The 18,481-nt window shown below is 37.3% G+C and overlaps 1 protein-coding gene across 1 annotated transcript in view; it reads right to left on the bottom strand.

Annotated features, from left to right (window-relative positions):
- The window catches only part of LOC107566937 (neurexophilin-1-like), a 54,909-nt gene extending 41,085 nt beyond the window's left edge, over positions 1 to 13,824 (bottom strand). Inside the window, exon 1 of the mRNA XM_016252513.1 lies at positions 13,439 to 13,824. Coding sequence (XP_016107999.1) covers positions 13,439 to 13,492 — 54 coding nt within the window. The 5' untranslated portion in view covers positions 13,493 to 13,824. The remainder of the gene's footprint in view (positions 1 to 13,438) is intronic.
- Between the last annotated feature and the right edge of the window lie 4,657 nt (positions 13,825 to 18,481).

Here is an 18,481-nt window from a genome sequence, read left to right as displayed (position 1 = left end):
ATAATAATAATAATAATAATAATAATAATAATAATAATAGTTAACATTTGGGATTTTGAAATTTTTGGTGTTTTTTAAATGAATATGTAAACAAATAAATAATAATAAGTTTAATTAATAAAAACATTAAGCAATTATGAAAATGAATGAATGAATGAATAAATTAACGATTTGTTATTCAATAAGAATAAGTGAATAAGTGAAGAATAAGAACACCAATAATAAGAACCCTAATAATAAATAAATAATGAAAATAAATAAACAAATAAATTGATCAATAATAATAATAATAGGCTAATTCATAAATAAATAAAACAATTATGAAAATAAATAAGAGAAAATAAATAAAATGTAATAATAATAATACATTTACTTTAAATAATAAATATATTTTAACCATTCTGGAAACAAACAAACAAACATTTTTTGCCATTTGTGCACTCATTCAATGGTCTCTTTCTTTTACACTCTATCTCTCTCTCTCTAGAGAGAGAGAGATAGTGTGTAAGAGAGAGAGAGAGTTTGCCTTTCACATAGAACAGCCAGATTTTCAGTTAGTAGAATAAACTGAAGTGTACGGGTATTAGTAGAATGAAAAGCGATGAGAACAGAAAAGATGGGCATACAATAAAAGAAACTGGATTGTTCTAAATAAATAAATGACGTTTCTAAACAGAATGAATCTTAGCTAGACATGTTTAAAACTGTCAGTCAGGAGGCCTCAGCCCAAGAATCTACTGTAGTGCCTCCATGCTCAAAATCTTCAGCATATCTTCTTTTTTCCTTTCAATGATTTTTCTCGACACCTCACACTGGCTGCTTGCCCACACAAGCGGAGGAATAATTGTGACTCTGAAAATCAATAGAAGTGAAATCCAGCAGGTCCCAGCCATGTAATGCAATACTGTCATTCACTGCATGAGGAGTGATAAGCGCTCTGATTGGTCTGTTCCTCTGGTTAGCAGTCATGACGCGTTCTCATGCACCTGCCACACACAGGCCTTCTCATCTCATCCCTTTTTACTTTCTCTCTCCATCTAATTCTACAATTAAAAATAAGGAGTGTTGTGTAAAAAAAATATTACCTATTGATTGATAGCCTCAAGATAAGTAAAACTAATTCCCAGAGCAGAAATGTAACTGTGGCTCAGTAAAATAATCTAGACTGACACACAGACACACACATAAACAGACTGCGGAGTGGTGAGCCACCTAATGCAAAGCAGCTGAACCGGGCACAGAGTGCAGCTTTGTGTCAAGTTTATTTAATTTATTTCCATATAGTACAGAAATTGCATCCACATGCCAGCTAATTAACTTTAATAATTACACAAAGGCAACATAAGCAACTGTCCAAGCTAAATCTTCTCTTGCATTTGAATTAGCTTAAGCTGTAGCACTGCACATCTTTCCTCATGATGTATTGTGACACAATGTGTGTTGACAGGTTGTGATGACTGTATTAAACATAAATTCAGATTAAAGATGTATGGATGATAAGATTGTTCAAATACACCAAACAAAGATCATTTGGACGTCGACTTGATTATGTTTGATTGTTTGAAAGGTTTACTAATTTTCAAAACTCAAAAAAAAAAAGTATCTTGTGCTCACCAAGACTGCATTTATTTAATCAAAAATACAGTAATATTGTGAAATATTATAGCAAAGCTGAATTTTCAGCAGCCATTACACTCCAGTCTTCAGTGTCACATGATCATTCAGAAATCAGTCTAATATTCAGCTTAAGAAACATTTCTTATTATTATCAATTTTGAAACCAGTAGTGCATTTATTTCAAATATAATTTGTATAAGGTTATAAAAGTCCATTTTTGATCAATTTAATGTGTCCTTGCTCAATAACAATATAAAATAAAATAAATAAATAAATAAACTTTTGAATGGTAGTGTTCAAGTAGATCACTTTAACTTTTCTTTACGTATAGATTGTAAATGTATAGATACAAATTCTGATGAAGTAAATTGCTTCACTACATAAAATGAAAGAGAGTTCCTCACTAGGAGGAAGAAGTTGGAGCACATGTGAACGAAAAACTAAAGAAGAAATGGTGCGAATAGCACGCAACATCATGTTCAGAATGCGTAAATGAAAAGGAACACTTACATCCCGAATATGTCAATAAAATGCTCAGTATTTATCTCATCGACACTCATTCTACCCTCAAAAGCATCGTGAACTTGTGACAGTGCTCCACCTGTAGGCAAAGACAGGTAATTCCCTTGAAAGACAGTAATTGTCCATAAATAAAACCAGTAGATAATGAGTACTGGTTGTCATCTTACAACAAAAACAGTCATTTTATCATCAGTTATGCAATCACAGGAGGAGAAAGACACAGTCTGCAGCTGAGCAGTTGTTCCTGCTTTACTGTTCAAAAAACAGCCAGACGCAACATGCTTTTATATAATACGTAAACATCTATTGTTTTGCCATGCCTCAATTCAGAGGCACAACTATGAATCTGATTCTCGTTTCTTTGAGAAACGGCAGCAGTCGTGCATTCAAACACAGTCTGGAAGTGCTTTTGGTGTAATCCATGACTATTGTTGTCTGACTGACGTTTATGGCTTAGAGATTTCTTTCATGTCTCTAATTCCAGCCTCTTTAATGCATGAAAGAAACTTCAGAGACCCACAGCATTTTAAGATAGAAGGGAGGTAGGCTGGGGTTATCTAGTCCTTCATGCCTCTCCGCGGGCTTTGCATGGAGTATTTAGAAATGTTTCTTTCAGCCGACCACACAGCTCCGCGGGGATGCGATTGGGGAGGATGCTTCTATATATAGAGAGAAGCACACACACACGCGCACACACACACACACACACACACACACACACACACACACACACACACACACACACACATCTGCTCACGCTCCGCAGCCACGTCCCTCAGGAGCAGTGTAAGGAGAATCGTGCGTACCTATCTGTCTGTGGCTGAGTGGCTGCTGCTATGGGGCCAGGCTAATGTTTTAAGTAATGGCTTTTGAGAGCTGACAGATCGCTGGTGTTCGGGCTGCTCTGGGAGAACAGAGCACATCCATCACCTCGCCATAATGCACCCACCCTTCAGTCACTATCACGAGCACCGCTATTAGCTTTACAAAACCTGGGAAATACTTCGACAGAAATGACACCCTCACATGTCAATTAATTACAAGGATTTTTCTCTGTCTAATTAAGACGCTGGCTGAAGGATTGGAGACTGTGGAAATGACAGGTGGAATCTTGTCATTCCAGATCAGCAATGCAAAAAAAGCAATAAAAGCTTCAGAAAGTAAGAAAATGTTCTTAAAATATAAAACATATTTGAACTGTGAAGCTGAATAAAAGCTGTTTATAAAAAATTTATATTGTTTTCTTCCTTTACCTTTTCATGTGTCATGTATTTTTCTTGTGTCTTTGTACACCAATAATAAGAACCCTAATAATAGGCAAATAATGAAAATAAATAAACAAATAAATTGATCAATAATAATAATAATAGGCTAATTCATAAATAAATAAAACAATTATGAAAATAAATAAGAGAAAATAAATAAAATGTAATAATAATAATACATTTACTTTAAATAATAAATATATTTTAACCATTCTGGAAACAAACAAACAAACATTTTTTGCCATTTGTGCACTCATTCAATGGTCTCTTTCTTTTACACTCTATCTCTCTCTCTCTAGAGAGAGAGAGATAGTGTGTAAGAGAGAGAGAGAGTTTGCCTTTCACATAGAACAGCCAGATTTTCAGTTAGTAGAATAAACTGAAGTGTACGGGTATTAGTAGAATGAAAAGCGATGAGAACAGAAAAGATGGGCATACAATAAAAGAAACTGGATTGTTCTAAATAAATAAATGACGTTTCTAAACAGAATGAATCTTAGCTAGACATGTTTAAAACTGTCAGTCAGGAGGCCTCAGCCCAAGAATCTACTGTAGTGCCTCCATGCTCAAAATCTTCAGCATATCTTCTTTTTTCCTTTCAATGATTTTTCTCGACACCTCACACTGGCTGCTTGCCCACACAAGCGGAGGAATAATTGTGACTCTGAAAATCAATAGAAGTGAAATCCAGCAGGTCCCAGCCATGTAATGCAATACTGTCATTCACTGCATGAGGAGTGATAAGCGCTCTGATTGGTCTGTTCCTCTGGTTAGCAGTCATGACGCGTTCTCATGCACCTGCCACACACAGGCCTTCTCATCTCATCCCTTTTTACTTTCTCTCTCCATCTAATTCTACAATTAAAAATAAGGAGTGTTGTGTAAAAAAATATTACCTATTGATTGATAGCCTCAAGATAAGTAAAACTAATTCCCAGAGCAGAAATGTAACTGTGGCTCAGTAAAATAATCTAGACTGACACACAGACACACACATAAACAGACTGCGGAGTGGTGAGCCACCTAATGCAAAGCAGCTGAACCGGGCACAGAGTGCAGCTTTGTGTCAAGTTTATTTAATTTATTTCCATATAGTACAGAAATTGCATCCACATGCCAGCTAATTAACTTTAATAATTACACAAAGGCAACATAAGCAACTGTCCAAGCTAAATCTTCTCTTGCATTTGAATTAGCTTAAGCTGTAGCACTGCACATCTTTCCTCATGATGTATTGTGACACAATGTGTGTTGACAGGTTGTGATGACTGTATTAAACATAAATTCAGATTAAAGATGTATGGATGATAGGATTGTTCAAATACACCAAACAAAGATCATTTGGACGTCGACTTGATTATGTTTGATTGTTTGAAAGGTTTACTAATTTTCAAAACTCAAAAAAAAAAGTATCTTGTGCTCACCAAGACTGCATTTATTTAATCAAAAATACAGTAATATTGTGAAATATTATAGCAAAGCTGAATTTTCAGCAGCCATTACACTCCAGTCTTCAGTGTCACATGATCATTCAGAAATCAGTCTAATATTCAGCTTAAGAAACATTTCTTATTATTATCAATTTTGAAACCAGTAGTGCATTTATTTCAAATATAATTTGTATAAGGTTATAAAAGTCCATTTTTGATCAATTTAATGTGTCCTTGCTCAATAACAATATAAAATAAAATAAATAAATAAATAAACTTTTGAATGGTAGTGTTCAAGTAGATCACTTTAACTTTTCTTTACGTATAGATTGTAAATGTATAGATACAAATTCTGATGAAGTAAATTGCTTCACTACATAAAATGAAAGAGAGTTCCTCACTAGGAGGAAGAAGTTGGAGCACATGTGAACGAAAAACTAAAGAAGAAATGGTGCGAATAGCACGCAACATCATGTTCAGAATGCGTAAATGAAAAGGAACACTTACATCCCGAATATGTCAATAAAATGCTCAGTATTTATCTCATCGACACTCATTCTACCCTCAAAAGCATCGTGAACTTGTGACAGTGCTCCACCTGTAGGCAAAGACAGGTAATTCCCTTGAAAGACAGTAATTGTCCATAAATAAAACCAGTAGATAATGAGTACTGGTTGTCATCTTACAACAAAAACAGTCATTTTATCATCAGTTATGCAATCACAGGAGGAGAAAGACACAGTCTGCAGCTGAGCAGTTGTTCCTGCTTTACTGTTCAAAAAACAGCCAGACGCAACATGCTTTTATATAATACGTAAACATCTATTGTTTTGCCATGCCTCAATTCAGAGGCACAACTATGAATCTGATTCTCGTTTCTTTGAGAAACGGCAGCAGTCGTGCATTCAAACACAGTCTGGAAGTGCTTTTGGTGTAATCCATGACTATTGTTGTCTGACTGACGTTTATGGCTTAGAGATTTCTTTCATGTCTCTAATTCCAGCCTCTTTAATGCATGAAAGAAACTTCAGAGACCCACAGCATTTTAAGATAGAAGGGAGGTAGGCTGGGGTTATCTAGTCCTTCATGCCTCTCCGCGGGCTTTGCATGGAGTATTTAGAAATGTTTCTTTCAGCCGACCACACAGCTCCGCGGGGATGCGATTGGGGAGGATGCTTCTATATATAGAGAGAAGGGAAAACAGCCCATTGAGGTTCAGGTCAGTCTGGGGTATAATTTTCCAGATCCAATGCCCTTCTGAGGTTGGAGTGTTGTGTAAAAAAAATATTACCTATTGATTGATAGCCTCAAGATAAGTAAAACTAATTCCCAGAGCAGAAATGTAACTGTGGCTCAGTAAAATAATCTAGACTGACACACAGACACACACATAAACAGACTGCGGAGTGGTGAGCCACCTAATGCAAAGCAGCTGAACCGGGCACAGAGTGCAGCTTTGTGTCAAGTTTATTTAATTTATTTCCATATAGTACAGAAATTGCATCCACATGCCAGCTAATTAACTTTAATAATTACACAAAGGCAACATAAGCAACTGTCCAAGCTAAATCTTCTCTTGCATTTGAATTAGCTTAAGCTGTAGCACTGCACATCTTTCCTCATGATGTATTGTGACACAATGTGTGTTGACAGGTTGTGATGACTGTATTAAACATAAATTCAGATTAAAGATGTATGGATGATAAGATTGTTCAAATACACCAAACAAAGATCATTTGGACGTCGACTTGATTATGTTTGATTGTTTGAAAGGTTTACTAATTTTCAAAACTCAAAAAAAAAAAGTATCTTGTGCTCACCAAGACTGCATTTATTTAATCAAAAATACAGTAATATTGTGAAATATTATAGCAAAGCTGAATTTTCAGCAGCCATTACACTCCAGTCTTCAGTGTCACATGATCATTCAGAAATCAGTCTAATATTCAGCTTAAGAAACATTTCTTATTATTATCAATTTTGAAACCAGTAGTGCATTTATTTCAAATATAATTTGTATAAGGTTATAAAAGTCCATTTTTGATCAATTTAATGTGTCCTTGCTCAATAACAATATAAAATAAAATAAATAAATAAATAAACTTTTGAATGGTAGTGTTCAAGTAGATCACTTTAACTTTTCTTTACGTATAGATTGTAAATGTATAGATACAAATTCTGATGAAGTAAATTGCTTCACTACATAAAATGAAAGAGAGTTCCTCACTAGGAGGAAGAAGTTGGAGCACATGTGAACGAAAAACTAAAGAAGAAATGGTGCGAATAGCACGCAACATCATGTTCAGAATGCGTAAATGAAAAGGAACACTTACATCCCGAATATGTCAATAAAATGCTCAGTATTTATCTCATCGACACTCATTCTACCCTCAAAAGCATCGTGAACTTGTGACAGTGCTCCACCTGTAGGCAAAGACAGGTAATTCCCTTGAAAGACAGTAATTGTCCATAAATAAAACCAGTAGATAATGAGTACTGGTTGTCATCTTACAACAAAAACAGTCATTTTATCATCAGTTATGCAATCACAGGAGGAGAAAGACACAGTCTGCAGCTGAGCAGTTGTTCCTGCTTTACTGTTCAAAAAACAGCCAGACGCAACACGCTTTTATATAATACGTAAACATCTATTGTTTTGCCATGCCTCAATTCAGAGGCACAACTATGAATCTGATTCTCGTTTCTTTGAGAAACGGCAGCAGTCGTGCATTCAAACACAGTCTGGAAGTGCTTTTGGTGTAATCCATGACTATTGTTGTCTGACTGACGTTTATGGCTTAGAGATTTCTTTCATGTCTCTAATTCCAGCCTCTTTAATGCATGAAAGAAACTTCAGAGACCCACAGCATTTTAAGATAGAAGGGAGGTAGGCTGGGGTTATCTAGTCCTTCATGCCTCTCCGCGGGCTTTGCATGGAGTATTTAGAAATGTTTCTTTCAGCCGACCACACAGCTCCGCGGGGATGCGATTGGGGAGGATGCTTCTATATATAGAGAGAAGGGAAAACAGCCCATTGAGGTTCAGGTCAGTCTGGGGTATAATTTTCCAGATCCAATGCCCTTCTGAGGTTGCGTCTAAAGCTGACCTCTGACCTGTGTGGGTGACTGAAATTCAGGAGCAGTTTGTGGAGAGAAGAGCGGAGACTGTGGTAATAAATCAAACCAACCTTGTCCTGTCTCCACCCCGTGATGTGTCCTTAGCTTGACACTGAGTGCACATGTGTATATGTGTGTGTGTGTGTGTGTGTGTGTGTGTGTGTGTGTGTGTGTGTGTGTGTGTGGAGGGTCAGAAGAGGAACTAGTTTAAAAGTAAAATGTGCTAAAGCCTGTGCAGGGCCATAGACAGGTCAGAAAGGACACTTAAAGGACACGTCTGTGGACAAATAAAGAGCACACTAGTGCTAATTAACAAAAACATGACTGTATTTTGAATGGATGTCAGTGGAAGAGAGGTGTAAGTATGATAGATACGCTGCTTTTGTGGGGAAACAGCTTATCAAATAATGAATAGACACTAGACAGCCATTAAACATTCCCCTTTGTTTGATCGTTTTTAGAGTTTATACCAAAAAAAACGTTGCTGTTTTATAAGAGAAGTCACAGGCGATGTTGCGACCGGTAGGATTCATTTTATGGCCCTTCACATTAATTCCTATGGTATCCGCAAACAGTGATTGACTCTCGTACAACTCTAGGCTATTGGTTATCAATGAACACATGAGTCATGGCTATTTACAACTTCCTGTTTTGAACCTTAACACTTTCTTCAATGGAACTGCTTTTCTTCAAAATAGAGCAGCTTTTCTCTAAAAAGAGCTACAGATGCTGGTATCTCTCCATAATATTAATAATAATAATAATGTATATCTTATATATATATATATATATGTGTGTGTGTGTGTGTGTGTGTGTGTGTGTGTATACATATACAGAAAAATATAAAATATACATTTTACTTTATATTAACTAAGATTTTACCTTTTTTGAGGATTGGTTCCTTTTCAATTCATGAATTGGAGTTTGAATTCAATTGGCCACACCTCACAGAAAGTTATACTGGAATTTAAATTGGTAATGCATTCTGGGAAATAAAGTGTTCCTCCTCCCTGATCCAATTTATTTATTAACAAATTTTTATGACAATATACAGTATTTATCAGTCTAAAAAAATATATTAAAAATATACACATAGATATAGATAGATAATGTGAACCATGTTTGAACATGGTCAGTCTTGCCTCAAATTCTCAGCCATTCTTTCTCATCAACAGATGAGCTTTTCCATTCATTGCCATCGAATGGCTAGCTCATCATGGTAAATAAGCAGTGGTTTGTGTCATGGTGCTTGTTGTTAGAAAGCAGTTGGCAAAGAGCAATGCCCTTGGCACAGGTTTAAACCACTTGCTGAATTAAGGTCACCTTCAGACGTCAATCCCACAAAGACAATTCATCATTCACCGGCCCCGTGCTGATATCACCACACACACAGGCATAACTACACACCCTCAAGAGTCAAAGGTCATTCCAAATCACATGCTGACTGCCAAAAGGGTCAATCATGCAGTGTTGGTTGCATTCTATTGCACGTTCGGCTCATCTCAGCTGTGATTATGGCACAATGTCTTCAGAAAATCCTGTTTCTCCAATTATCTGGTGCAGAACTGCTGATGGTACCATTTACCTACAGAGGTGCATTAACATAATGCAGATATCCTTAACTGCAATACGGAGGCACTTCATGAAACTCATAGAGTTGGGATAAATGGACTGTGGCACTGATGTGAAAACACGTCTATTAAACAGCGGATATGAGTGTGTGCGCCATGGGAGGAGGGCAGATTACATTGCTTTGCACACTAACTAGCTATACAGCCCTGGGCTCTCTCACTCTCTCTCCTCCCTCTCACAGACCCCACCGCTCCTCTTCATCACTTCAGAGCTTAACATCACTCAGCCTTAACACACTTCACTGACACTAACTCACCACCCAAAAATCAAAGCCTATCCTGAAGGGGAAACATTGACAAAAATATACATCAAAACAGACACACACACATTCCTTATTTCAGATTCAACCGAGAACCCAATTTTAAGGCATTTTAATGCAACGAACTAGAACAGAGAAGCTGCGTTCGTAAGATAGGTCACACTTCAGTCGAGTGCTAATTTAATGTTTTATCATAACAGGACAATCTTGATTGTATCGATTAAGTTCTTATTAATTTAAGGACCTCAAGAGGATGATTAAAGGCCGTTTTTGTTTAACCCGTTTAAAGAGACTGACAGGCAGTGTGTCAAAACGTCTCCGTTGGGACCCGAGTCAGGTGACTAACGGGTGTTCTAGTGGCTTCTGAAGCGTAGGTGAGGTTTAATGGACTAAGGGCTGAGGATTTTTACTTGAACTATTTCACGGCATCTCTCCGCCGATCATTAGACACAAGAGGTTTAGCTCAGACCTTGAACATAGCTTTCCACTGGAGTCTTAAATGGAGTGGATGTAGCTGGCTGAGCAGCTTCTACAACACACTCATCAGGGTTCAAAACAGCTGAGCCGACTGAGGATCGTTCCATCCTCAAGTGTATTAATAACAAGGTGCATCTGTGCGGCTTGTGAAGATAACGAATCTGTACATCCATACAGTTCCAGAGCACAATGTATATATGCAGTTGTTCTGGAAACGTAAAGTGCACTTAGAAGAGCACGTCTGGATGATTCATGTGTGTAGTTTCCAAGCTGCAACTTCTTTCTAGGCAATGTGGCGTTTTAAATATATACCGCCCAATCGGTGCAATGCTGGATGCTAAAAATGTGATCAATGTTTCAGACTGTGCTAATCAACGCAAATGTTTCATTGAGATGCATGTCATTTGAAAGGAAAAAGAATGTAAAATCATACACTAAAAAAAGGTTAATTAATGCAAGTTACTTGACCAGAAAATATATTATATTTTAAAAACACAATAAATGAAGTTTTACTGTAAAATACTGTAAAAATGTAGTAAAAGTATGAACTACCTTATAATTTGCAGAGACAATTAATTTCATATTTAAAGCAATCAGTTTTAAGTGTAAATCAGCTTTATAGGCCTATGTCATTATTTAAAAACGTAGTTTCTTATTTTTTCCAATTACGTACATTGGAGTGTTGTATGTCGTTTAGTTAATATCCATTGCATTATTTTATGGTCATGTGTGTTACTCTGCAAGGGTTTCGTGTTTGTGTTGTGTTATCGCAATTGCCGGAGAGACCAATGATTTAACTTTAAGTTATCACGTGACCTTAAGTTATACAAGATGGGACCTTAAGTGCTCATCTGTATTATTTTTATTAACAGTAGCAAACGAATGTTAACTTAAACAGTTTAGCACATTATAGCATTTTAAACGCACCTGTATGTAGTTAAGCACTGTAAAATGTCTATGTGCATTTTTTTACGATAAAGTTCCGGCAACCGCCTGTTTTACGGTAATGCATTTACTTATTTTTTTATTTTACAGTGTATTTTCTTAATCAGAAAAAAAAAATCTAAAGGATAGCGAAAAAAACTAGGCCAATAAAAGACATGTGTTTGTAAAGACGGTCTTGTTTAACTGGCTGGTGTCGCTCGCTCATACACAGCCGCGCTGTTCTGCTGTTATCAGGGTCAGGACGAACTGATACACACCAGAGGCTTAAACATGAAATACAGCAGCCAAGTTCAACTCTAATACTCGAAGCTGCGAACAGGCCGATGGAAATCCACAGCCACGGGCTTCAATTTTCTCTTAAATTGTCACATTTTTGACCATCCAGTTATTATGCATGATGTTTTAGAAAATGATTCTAATATTTCGTTATGGAGAAGGACAACCGAACAAGGGATCCTGTATTCCTGTACACAAAACGCAAGAGAATATACGCAGTCTATATGAACATGTACATAATCATTGTGTGTGGCCTGTAAAACACCGTTGAGGTAAATACATCATAAAGGTAGCCTACACGTTCTAAAAAAAGTTGTTGTTGTATTTAAAAAAATATAAAAAGTCAAGATGTAGCTATAAAGCAGAGTGAGTGTGAATGCTAAGCGGTAGAGGTCGGGCTGCGCTGTCCATGGTCCTGAACTGCCTCATGGACACGAGGAGACTCGCACTTCAGAAAACTCAATGTGTGTTACTGTTGTTTGGCCTCTATAAAATACAACACGCGGGAAAGTATAAGAAAAACACATGGAGACGATCTACTGTCATCTGATGGGTGAATAGACACAATCTGATCAAATGAAAAATAAATGCGCCTTTCAAACATGCCTGTGGCATATTTATAAAGATACAACTCGTTTTTAAATCGCAAGTGTTGAGATTTAAATCTAATTGGTAAATGTTCAGATTAAAAAAAAAATACAATGAAGCTTAAATGACATGCATTTTGTTAAAATAATAACTGTACTGAAAAAAAAATCGGCTGGACATACTAATAATGGCGAATGAGAGATAATTCATGTCGTGTAACCAGTTTTAAAAAGACTAAAATTACACAGCACACTGACCAGGACAAAAGTTATGCGTACTTTATGAGAAGAATTGCAGTTAATGTAATGCAACAAATCAGTCTTTTGTGTTAAACAGGCCATTCCGACGAAAAATAAACAAATTAGAACAGTACTTCATATTTTAAAACAACATAATCTGATATTTTTCAGATGCAGATGCTAAAATTATAATATATTCTTAATTTAAGTGGTTAAAAACTTTCGTTCATTTTTTGATTTATTTGTGTGTACATCGGTGTGTGCGCGCACGGCATCTCTAAAACCTTTCAAATGTGAAAAAACATAACATATTAATGTTTAAAATATGAATATGTATTTAATAGGCATATTTTACAAAACTAAAAAAAAAATCCACATAGACAAACACAACACTTTTAAGCTATTAAACAAATGCGAGATTAAAATGCAAAGCATAGATGTAGCGATTTTAATTTACATACATTTAAAATGTAATATAAGATTATTAAATGTAATTATGTGGTCACAGTGCGTTATTTAATTACGTCGTAGTCTATTCTCGTTTCTTGATTTATTTTCAATAAAGTGATTAGCCAATTTGTAGAATGTAGTTTGTTGTAGACGTGGCTTGAGTGTGTATTGAATAGTGGAAATCAAAGAGACTCTCATCGGGGTGCAAGGGCTGTCACTGCCGCTTCGTTTACGCAGCTATTTTCGTTTGTTTTGGCGCCCCCGTGAGGCCGAACACCGAAACGCAACTCTCGCAACTGGATGTCCAGACCCGAAACAGAGGAAGGTTTTGTCTGCAGGAGACGCGCTTTTAGAAATACAATCATTTTATTTAGTAAACGCGGTTCGAACATTTTTATACACAACTTAAAACGCGTTTAAAAGTCTCGAAATTACACAAATAAAGGCATAAAAGTTTTTTTTTCACGACTCTGAAACCATAGTTATAAAGTGAAAAGCATCGCATACTGCTACAACACTCCTGTCATTCCGAAGTGCCACAGTTTCATCTGATTCTCATTTAGACACACGAGCATATTCTACATGTAAACGAGTAATACAGGCAAAAATGAAAGACACTTACCAGGTAGACAGCCGGAGTGAGGAGAAACACGGCACACCAACACGTCGCCCGCATCCTCCCTTATCTCAAACTTCCACTAATTTCCCTGCGCTGTTTCTTTTGTCTGTAAGGAACATAGATCCACTTGGTATCCGCTTTAGACCTTTAGCCTAGGCAAAAATGACACTATAGACCCCATGACCACAGAATAGGCTTTAAACTTGGACACAGATAAGGGAGGGAGAGCAAATGAACGGTTACATAGGCATTAATCCAGTTAAGGAGTGAAGCACAGTCATATTTGATTAAGATGGCATGGGAGATGGTCGCTGGTCTTGCTGCCTGGAGTGACTGCGGCGTAAGTCCTCTTAGAAACAAGGACAGAGGCTTTTCACGCGCGCGCTGTCACTCAGCGGTGGCTTTATATCGCGCGCTGAGAGCCACGCACGCCGTACTACATCCGGAGAGAAGCTCAGAGGGGGTGGGACGAGAGGAGAGTGGGGGAAAAAACGATTGGAGAACCGGACGAGATTGGTCCGAGAGACGACGGGATCACACGATCGCAACGACTTAAAAGAGACTCGCAGCCCACCAGAGAAGCTTTTGGCGTGTTTTCGTGCGCGCTAGACGACGCAGTTCGAGGAGCGCGCCACAACTCTACACGGACATTATGCGCTACTGTCCCATCAAACTGAACGCACCTGTGATTTTTGAGTTCAGTTTGACACACAAAGCATTGGGTTAAAAAAAGGCTATTCTGATAGAAAAAAAAAAATAATAATAATAGTGTGAATTGGAGTCAAAAGAAATGTAAAATTAATTCACCTGGTTCATTTTAATTACATTTCATAATAATTTCTCTCAATTTTTAAGTTATAGCTGTTATTCTGCTGTCTGTTGGTAAATGAACATTTACATCTTTCAGTTTTAATCCATGCATGTCACAAATAAATCAAAATGACACAAATAAGTCAATATGGACCCACATGGCACATCATCACAAAAAAAATAAAATCCATTCATTCCCATTTTTGCCAAACAATTTTTAATTTAAGCTTTAGTGATTTTGCAAGCAGCTAGATCATAAAAATGTCCACTTTGATTCACAGATTTACTGAAACTTTCCAAAGATGCATAAGATTCAGAAAGATCAAAGGTGAAAGGTCATTAAAGGTTGATCTGACTTATACAGTAAACACCACAGATGGATTGTAATATATATATTTTATTTAAAAAAGTTATTTTTATTGTATTTCTTTAGATATTTTGACAAGTCACAAGGTCTAGTTCCAATACCAAAACAATTAGGAATTTATAGTGCATTCTTTACCAAAACCAGGTCAAAATTAGGGATCTAGATAACATTGCTGCTTGTTGTTGGATATTGGTAAGGAGGATTCAATCGTATCATATTCTGAGCAGGCCTGAGGCTCTCATGAATAGAGTCTAAACGCCTGTGTAAAAATCTATGAACCAGCAAATGCTGACGGTGTGGATTTTTTACACAGCTGTCGCTATGCATGCATGTAAAAAGAAGAAAACCAGGAAGAAAAAAGGCAGCAGGGTTTGACTCTATAAATCTGTGGAGGTCTCATTGCTACAGCACGGCGGCAGTCTGAAGTGTCACTCAGGCAGTAACTCAGGCAGCGGCTGAAATGGGATGAGGCTGTGAATGGCTGTGGTGGCCTTCAGAGTCGTAGCATGCAGCAAATCGGCCTGCAGGGATGTATCATCCAACACAGCTCTACAGAGATGCAGTATACAGAGCATGGGTGAGAGGACATTGCTCACAACCAGCTTTTGGAGCAGAATGCAGAGCATATGGCCTATTGATGCTAAAGCCCAGGGTTAATAACTTCAAATAACCCGAGAATGCTGAAGGCCACATTACTGAGGCCTGTAAAAGACCTGCAGTATATACTTGACCTCTCTGCTCAGTCAAGTCCACAGGAACAGTAATTAATGACTTGAGGGTCCATTCAACGTTAAATTAATTTCTTACTCATCATTTCTGGTGATCATCTTTTGAAACAAAGCACTTATTTAATTTTAGCCCTTGTTGAAGTCAAGAACTTTTATTGCTGGTCTTCTGATCTTCTTTTATATTAACATCAGTCAGATGTGGAGGACCATTTGCACCTCAAAATGTATTTGACTTTACATCTCACCAAAGCAATTTTATTTTTCATAACTGTGATTTTACATCTCACCAATTCAACATTATATCACAGAAATGTGACTTTATATCTCACAGTTGCAATTTTATGTCTTACGATTACTAATTTATCTCATGCAAATGCATCTTTACATCTCACAAATGCAACTTCATTTTTAACAAATGCAATTTAACATCTCATAAATGCAATATTATGTCTGAAAATTGTGACTTTGTATCTTGCGGATATAACTTTATATCTCCCAATTGCAGCTTTATATCACTGTTGTGGCTTATCTTGCAAATGTGACTTCATATCTCATAAATGCGACTTTACATCTCACAATTCCAATTTTACGACTTTATATCTCATAAATGAAATTTTTAGGTCTCATAATTGCAGCTTTGTATCTTGCAAATAGAACTTTATCTCCCAACTGCAATGTTATATCTCTATTGTGACTTATCAAATGCAACTTTATGCTTCACAAAAGCAACTTTACATCTTGCAAATTTGACATTACAACTGACAAATGCAACTTAACATCTCATAACTGCAATTTTATATCTCATAATTGCGACTTTGTATCTTGCACATACAACTTTACACCTCACAAATGCAACTTTAAATGTGACTGTGTTTTATAATTGCAGCTTTGTATCTTGAAAACACAACTACAGTATATCCCTATCTCAGTTGCAATTTTATATCTCAGTTGTGATATATCTCAAAATGTGACTTAAGTCACAAATGTTACTTTACATCTTATAAATGTGATTTTATATCTTATAATTACAACACAATCTTGCAACAAAACTTTATATCTCATAAGGTGACTTCAATGCAACTTCATTTTTTTACTTTAAACATTATCTCACAATTTCCTGTTTTGTTTTTGTAGTCTTTTTCTGCTTTTGAAGTGGAAATGGGTACCCATAGGTCTCAAAAAGTTTGAAGTCTTTTAAGCTTGATGTGAACATACGTACGGACAGACTGGGTTAATGCACGAGACTTTGACGCTCAAATCCGTCAGAGGGGACACCTGCTCACAATACACACTCTCCCTTCCTTCTAATCACGAGGTCAAGTGGTTTTAATTTAACACAGCCTACCTTTGGTCCTCTCTCACTCTCATTCACATTCACTCAAACCATGTAATCTACCACAGAGAACAGCAGATTATAGGGTAGAGACTTCCATTTCCGAACGGTTCAGTGGAAAAGAAGCAAGGGATAAAGACAGGGAAAGACAGATAAAGAAAAGGAGGAAGAGGAAGATTGAGCCAGCTGAGTGACGCTGGCAATACACTGCTGTGGCATGGCTCAGCTGGCATGGCTGAATGCCTGATTGTGTGGGCAGATGTTTCAGAGAGAAGGGAGCAGACCCCATAGGGGCTGTGGTGACACAATAGGGAGGCTTTCAATTAGGCCAAACTAAGGCGCTCTTATGCCAGGTGCCAGCGGCCAGGTGTTATCTTACACCACAAACCGTCGCTCGTGCCTTCTTATACATTACAGACATACAGTATATTCATTCCATAAGCTGCAGTACTGATTTGAGGGGTGTGTGTGTGTGTATGCGTTTGTGAGAAACCGAGAGAGAGAGAGAGACTTTTCATGTCGAGCTAAGTTGGTGCAGGCTGGTGGTGGCTGCCAGCATGGCTCATATGAGTGCTGGAGCGGGCGGACCCCGAAGGCACTGACAGAGACAAATGCGGGATCAGAGCACCGGTCGCAGGATGCAGCTGGCGTGCATCAAGTGCTTCCGCATGGCAATTAAACTGACGGCTGGACTCGAAGACACGGCCAGACTGATACTCGTACACAAAGTCCACTGCATCTGCATCTCAGAACGCTGCACACAATCAGGAGGGTTTATGATTCCGATTATGGTGAATTACAAACTCGACTCTTTAAACAATAACAAATGTCTCACTGCTGCAGACGGCAAATGTTGGTTTTTTTATTTCAATATGCTCTGGAGTTTTTCATTTCATCTGCAGGGGCCTTTTGATGAAGTTTCAACAACTTTCATGAGAAGCAAAAAAGCTTTTAATTAAGTTTTGCATCTATGGAGTCTTTCTTAAAGGGGTAGTTCACCCAAATATGTTCTGCAGAACAACCAAGCTCCTACACTTTTAAAAATAAGGGTGCTTCACGAGACCATAGAAGAACCTTTTTGTCTAAATGGTTCCATAAAGAACCTTTAACATCTGAAGAACCTTTCTGGTTCTTTTTCTCATCTAATTTTATAACCATCACCATATCCCTTTAGGGGTTCAATAAAGAACAAATTCTGAAGACCGTCTTTGTACATATATTGAGAGTCAATGGGGACATTAGATCCAATTGACCTTCATTGAATAGAAATAAAAAACTAAAAAGTGAGACATTTTTAAAAAAGACCTTCTATAGAAGGTGTGCAATGACATGAGGGTAAGTAAAACATGACAAAATGTTAATTTTTTGGGGTGAACTGTCTCTTTAAGCTTCACCCCAGCATTTGAACATTTGGCACAGCGATCGCAGCGTCTTCAAATCAATCATGTGCTGTAGTTTTAAGACTCCCTAAAGTGCAACTTAATGGTGTAATGGAGTCAGAGCTTGATTTATCTGCTGAAGATTATCACTGTTCCTCAATGTTGGAGCAGAAGCGAACTTCCTTCCTTCACTTTGGAGCTGATATTCCGGGAATCCTTTCCTGTACCTGATGTCGGTTCTGCTTAGTCAAATTTGCGCTCTATTTTGATAACTCAGAGGTTGGGACAAAGTCATCGGATTGAAGTAGCCTTGCACTGAGACTTAATTGATTAGGTCAGTCTGTACGTCTTCCTGCTTTTAGCTGAGGAATTCAATTGGAATGAGGGCCAAGAGATTGTGATAATTACTGATTGGGCAATGAGGACTGA

The sequence above is a fragment of the Sinocyclocheilus grahami genome, unplaced genomic scaffold, assembly GCF_001515645.1.
Source record: "Sinocyclocheilus grahami isolate Dianchi unplaced genomic scaffold, SAMN03320097.WGS_v1.1 scaffold1115.1, whole genome shotgun sequence".
Classification (NCBI taxonomy): domain Eukaryota; kingdom Metazoa; phylum Chordata; class Actinopteri; order Cypriniformes; family Cyprinidae; genus Sinocyclocheilus; species Sinocyclocheilus grahami.
This window is presented reverse-complemented; position numbering and strand designations above follow the sequence as displayed.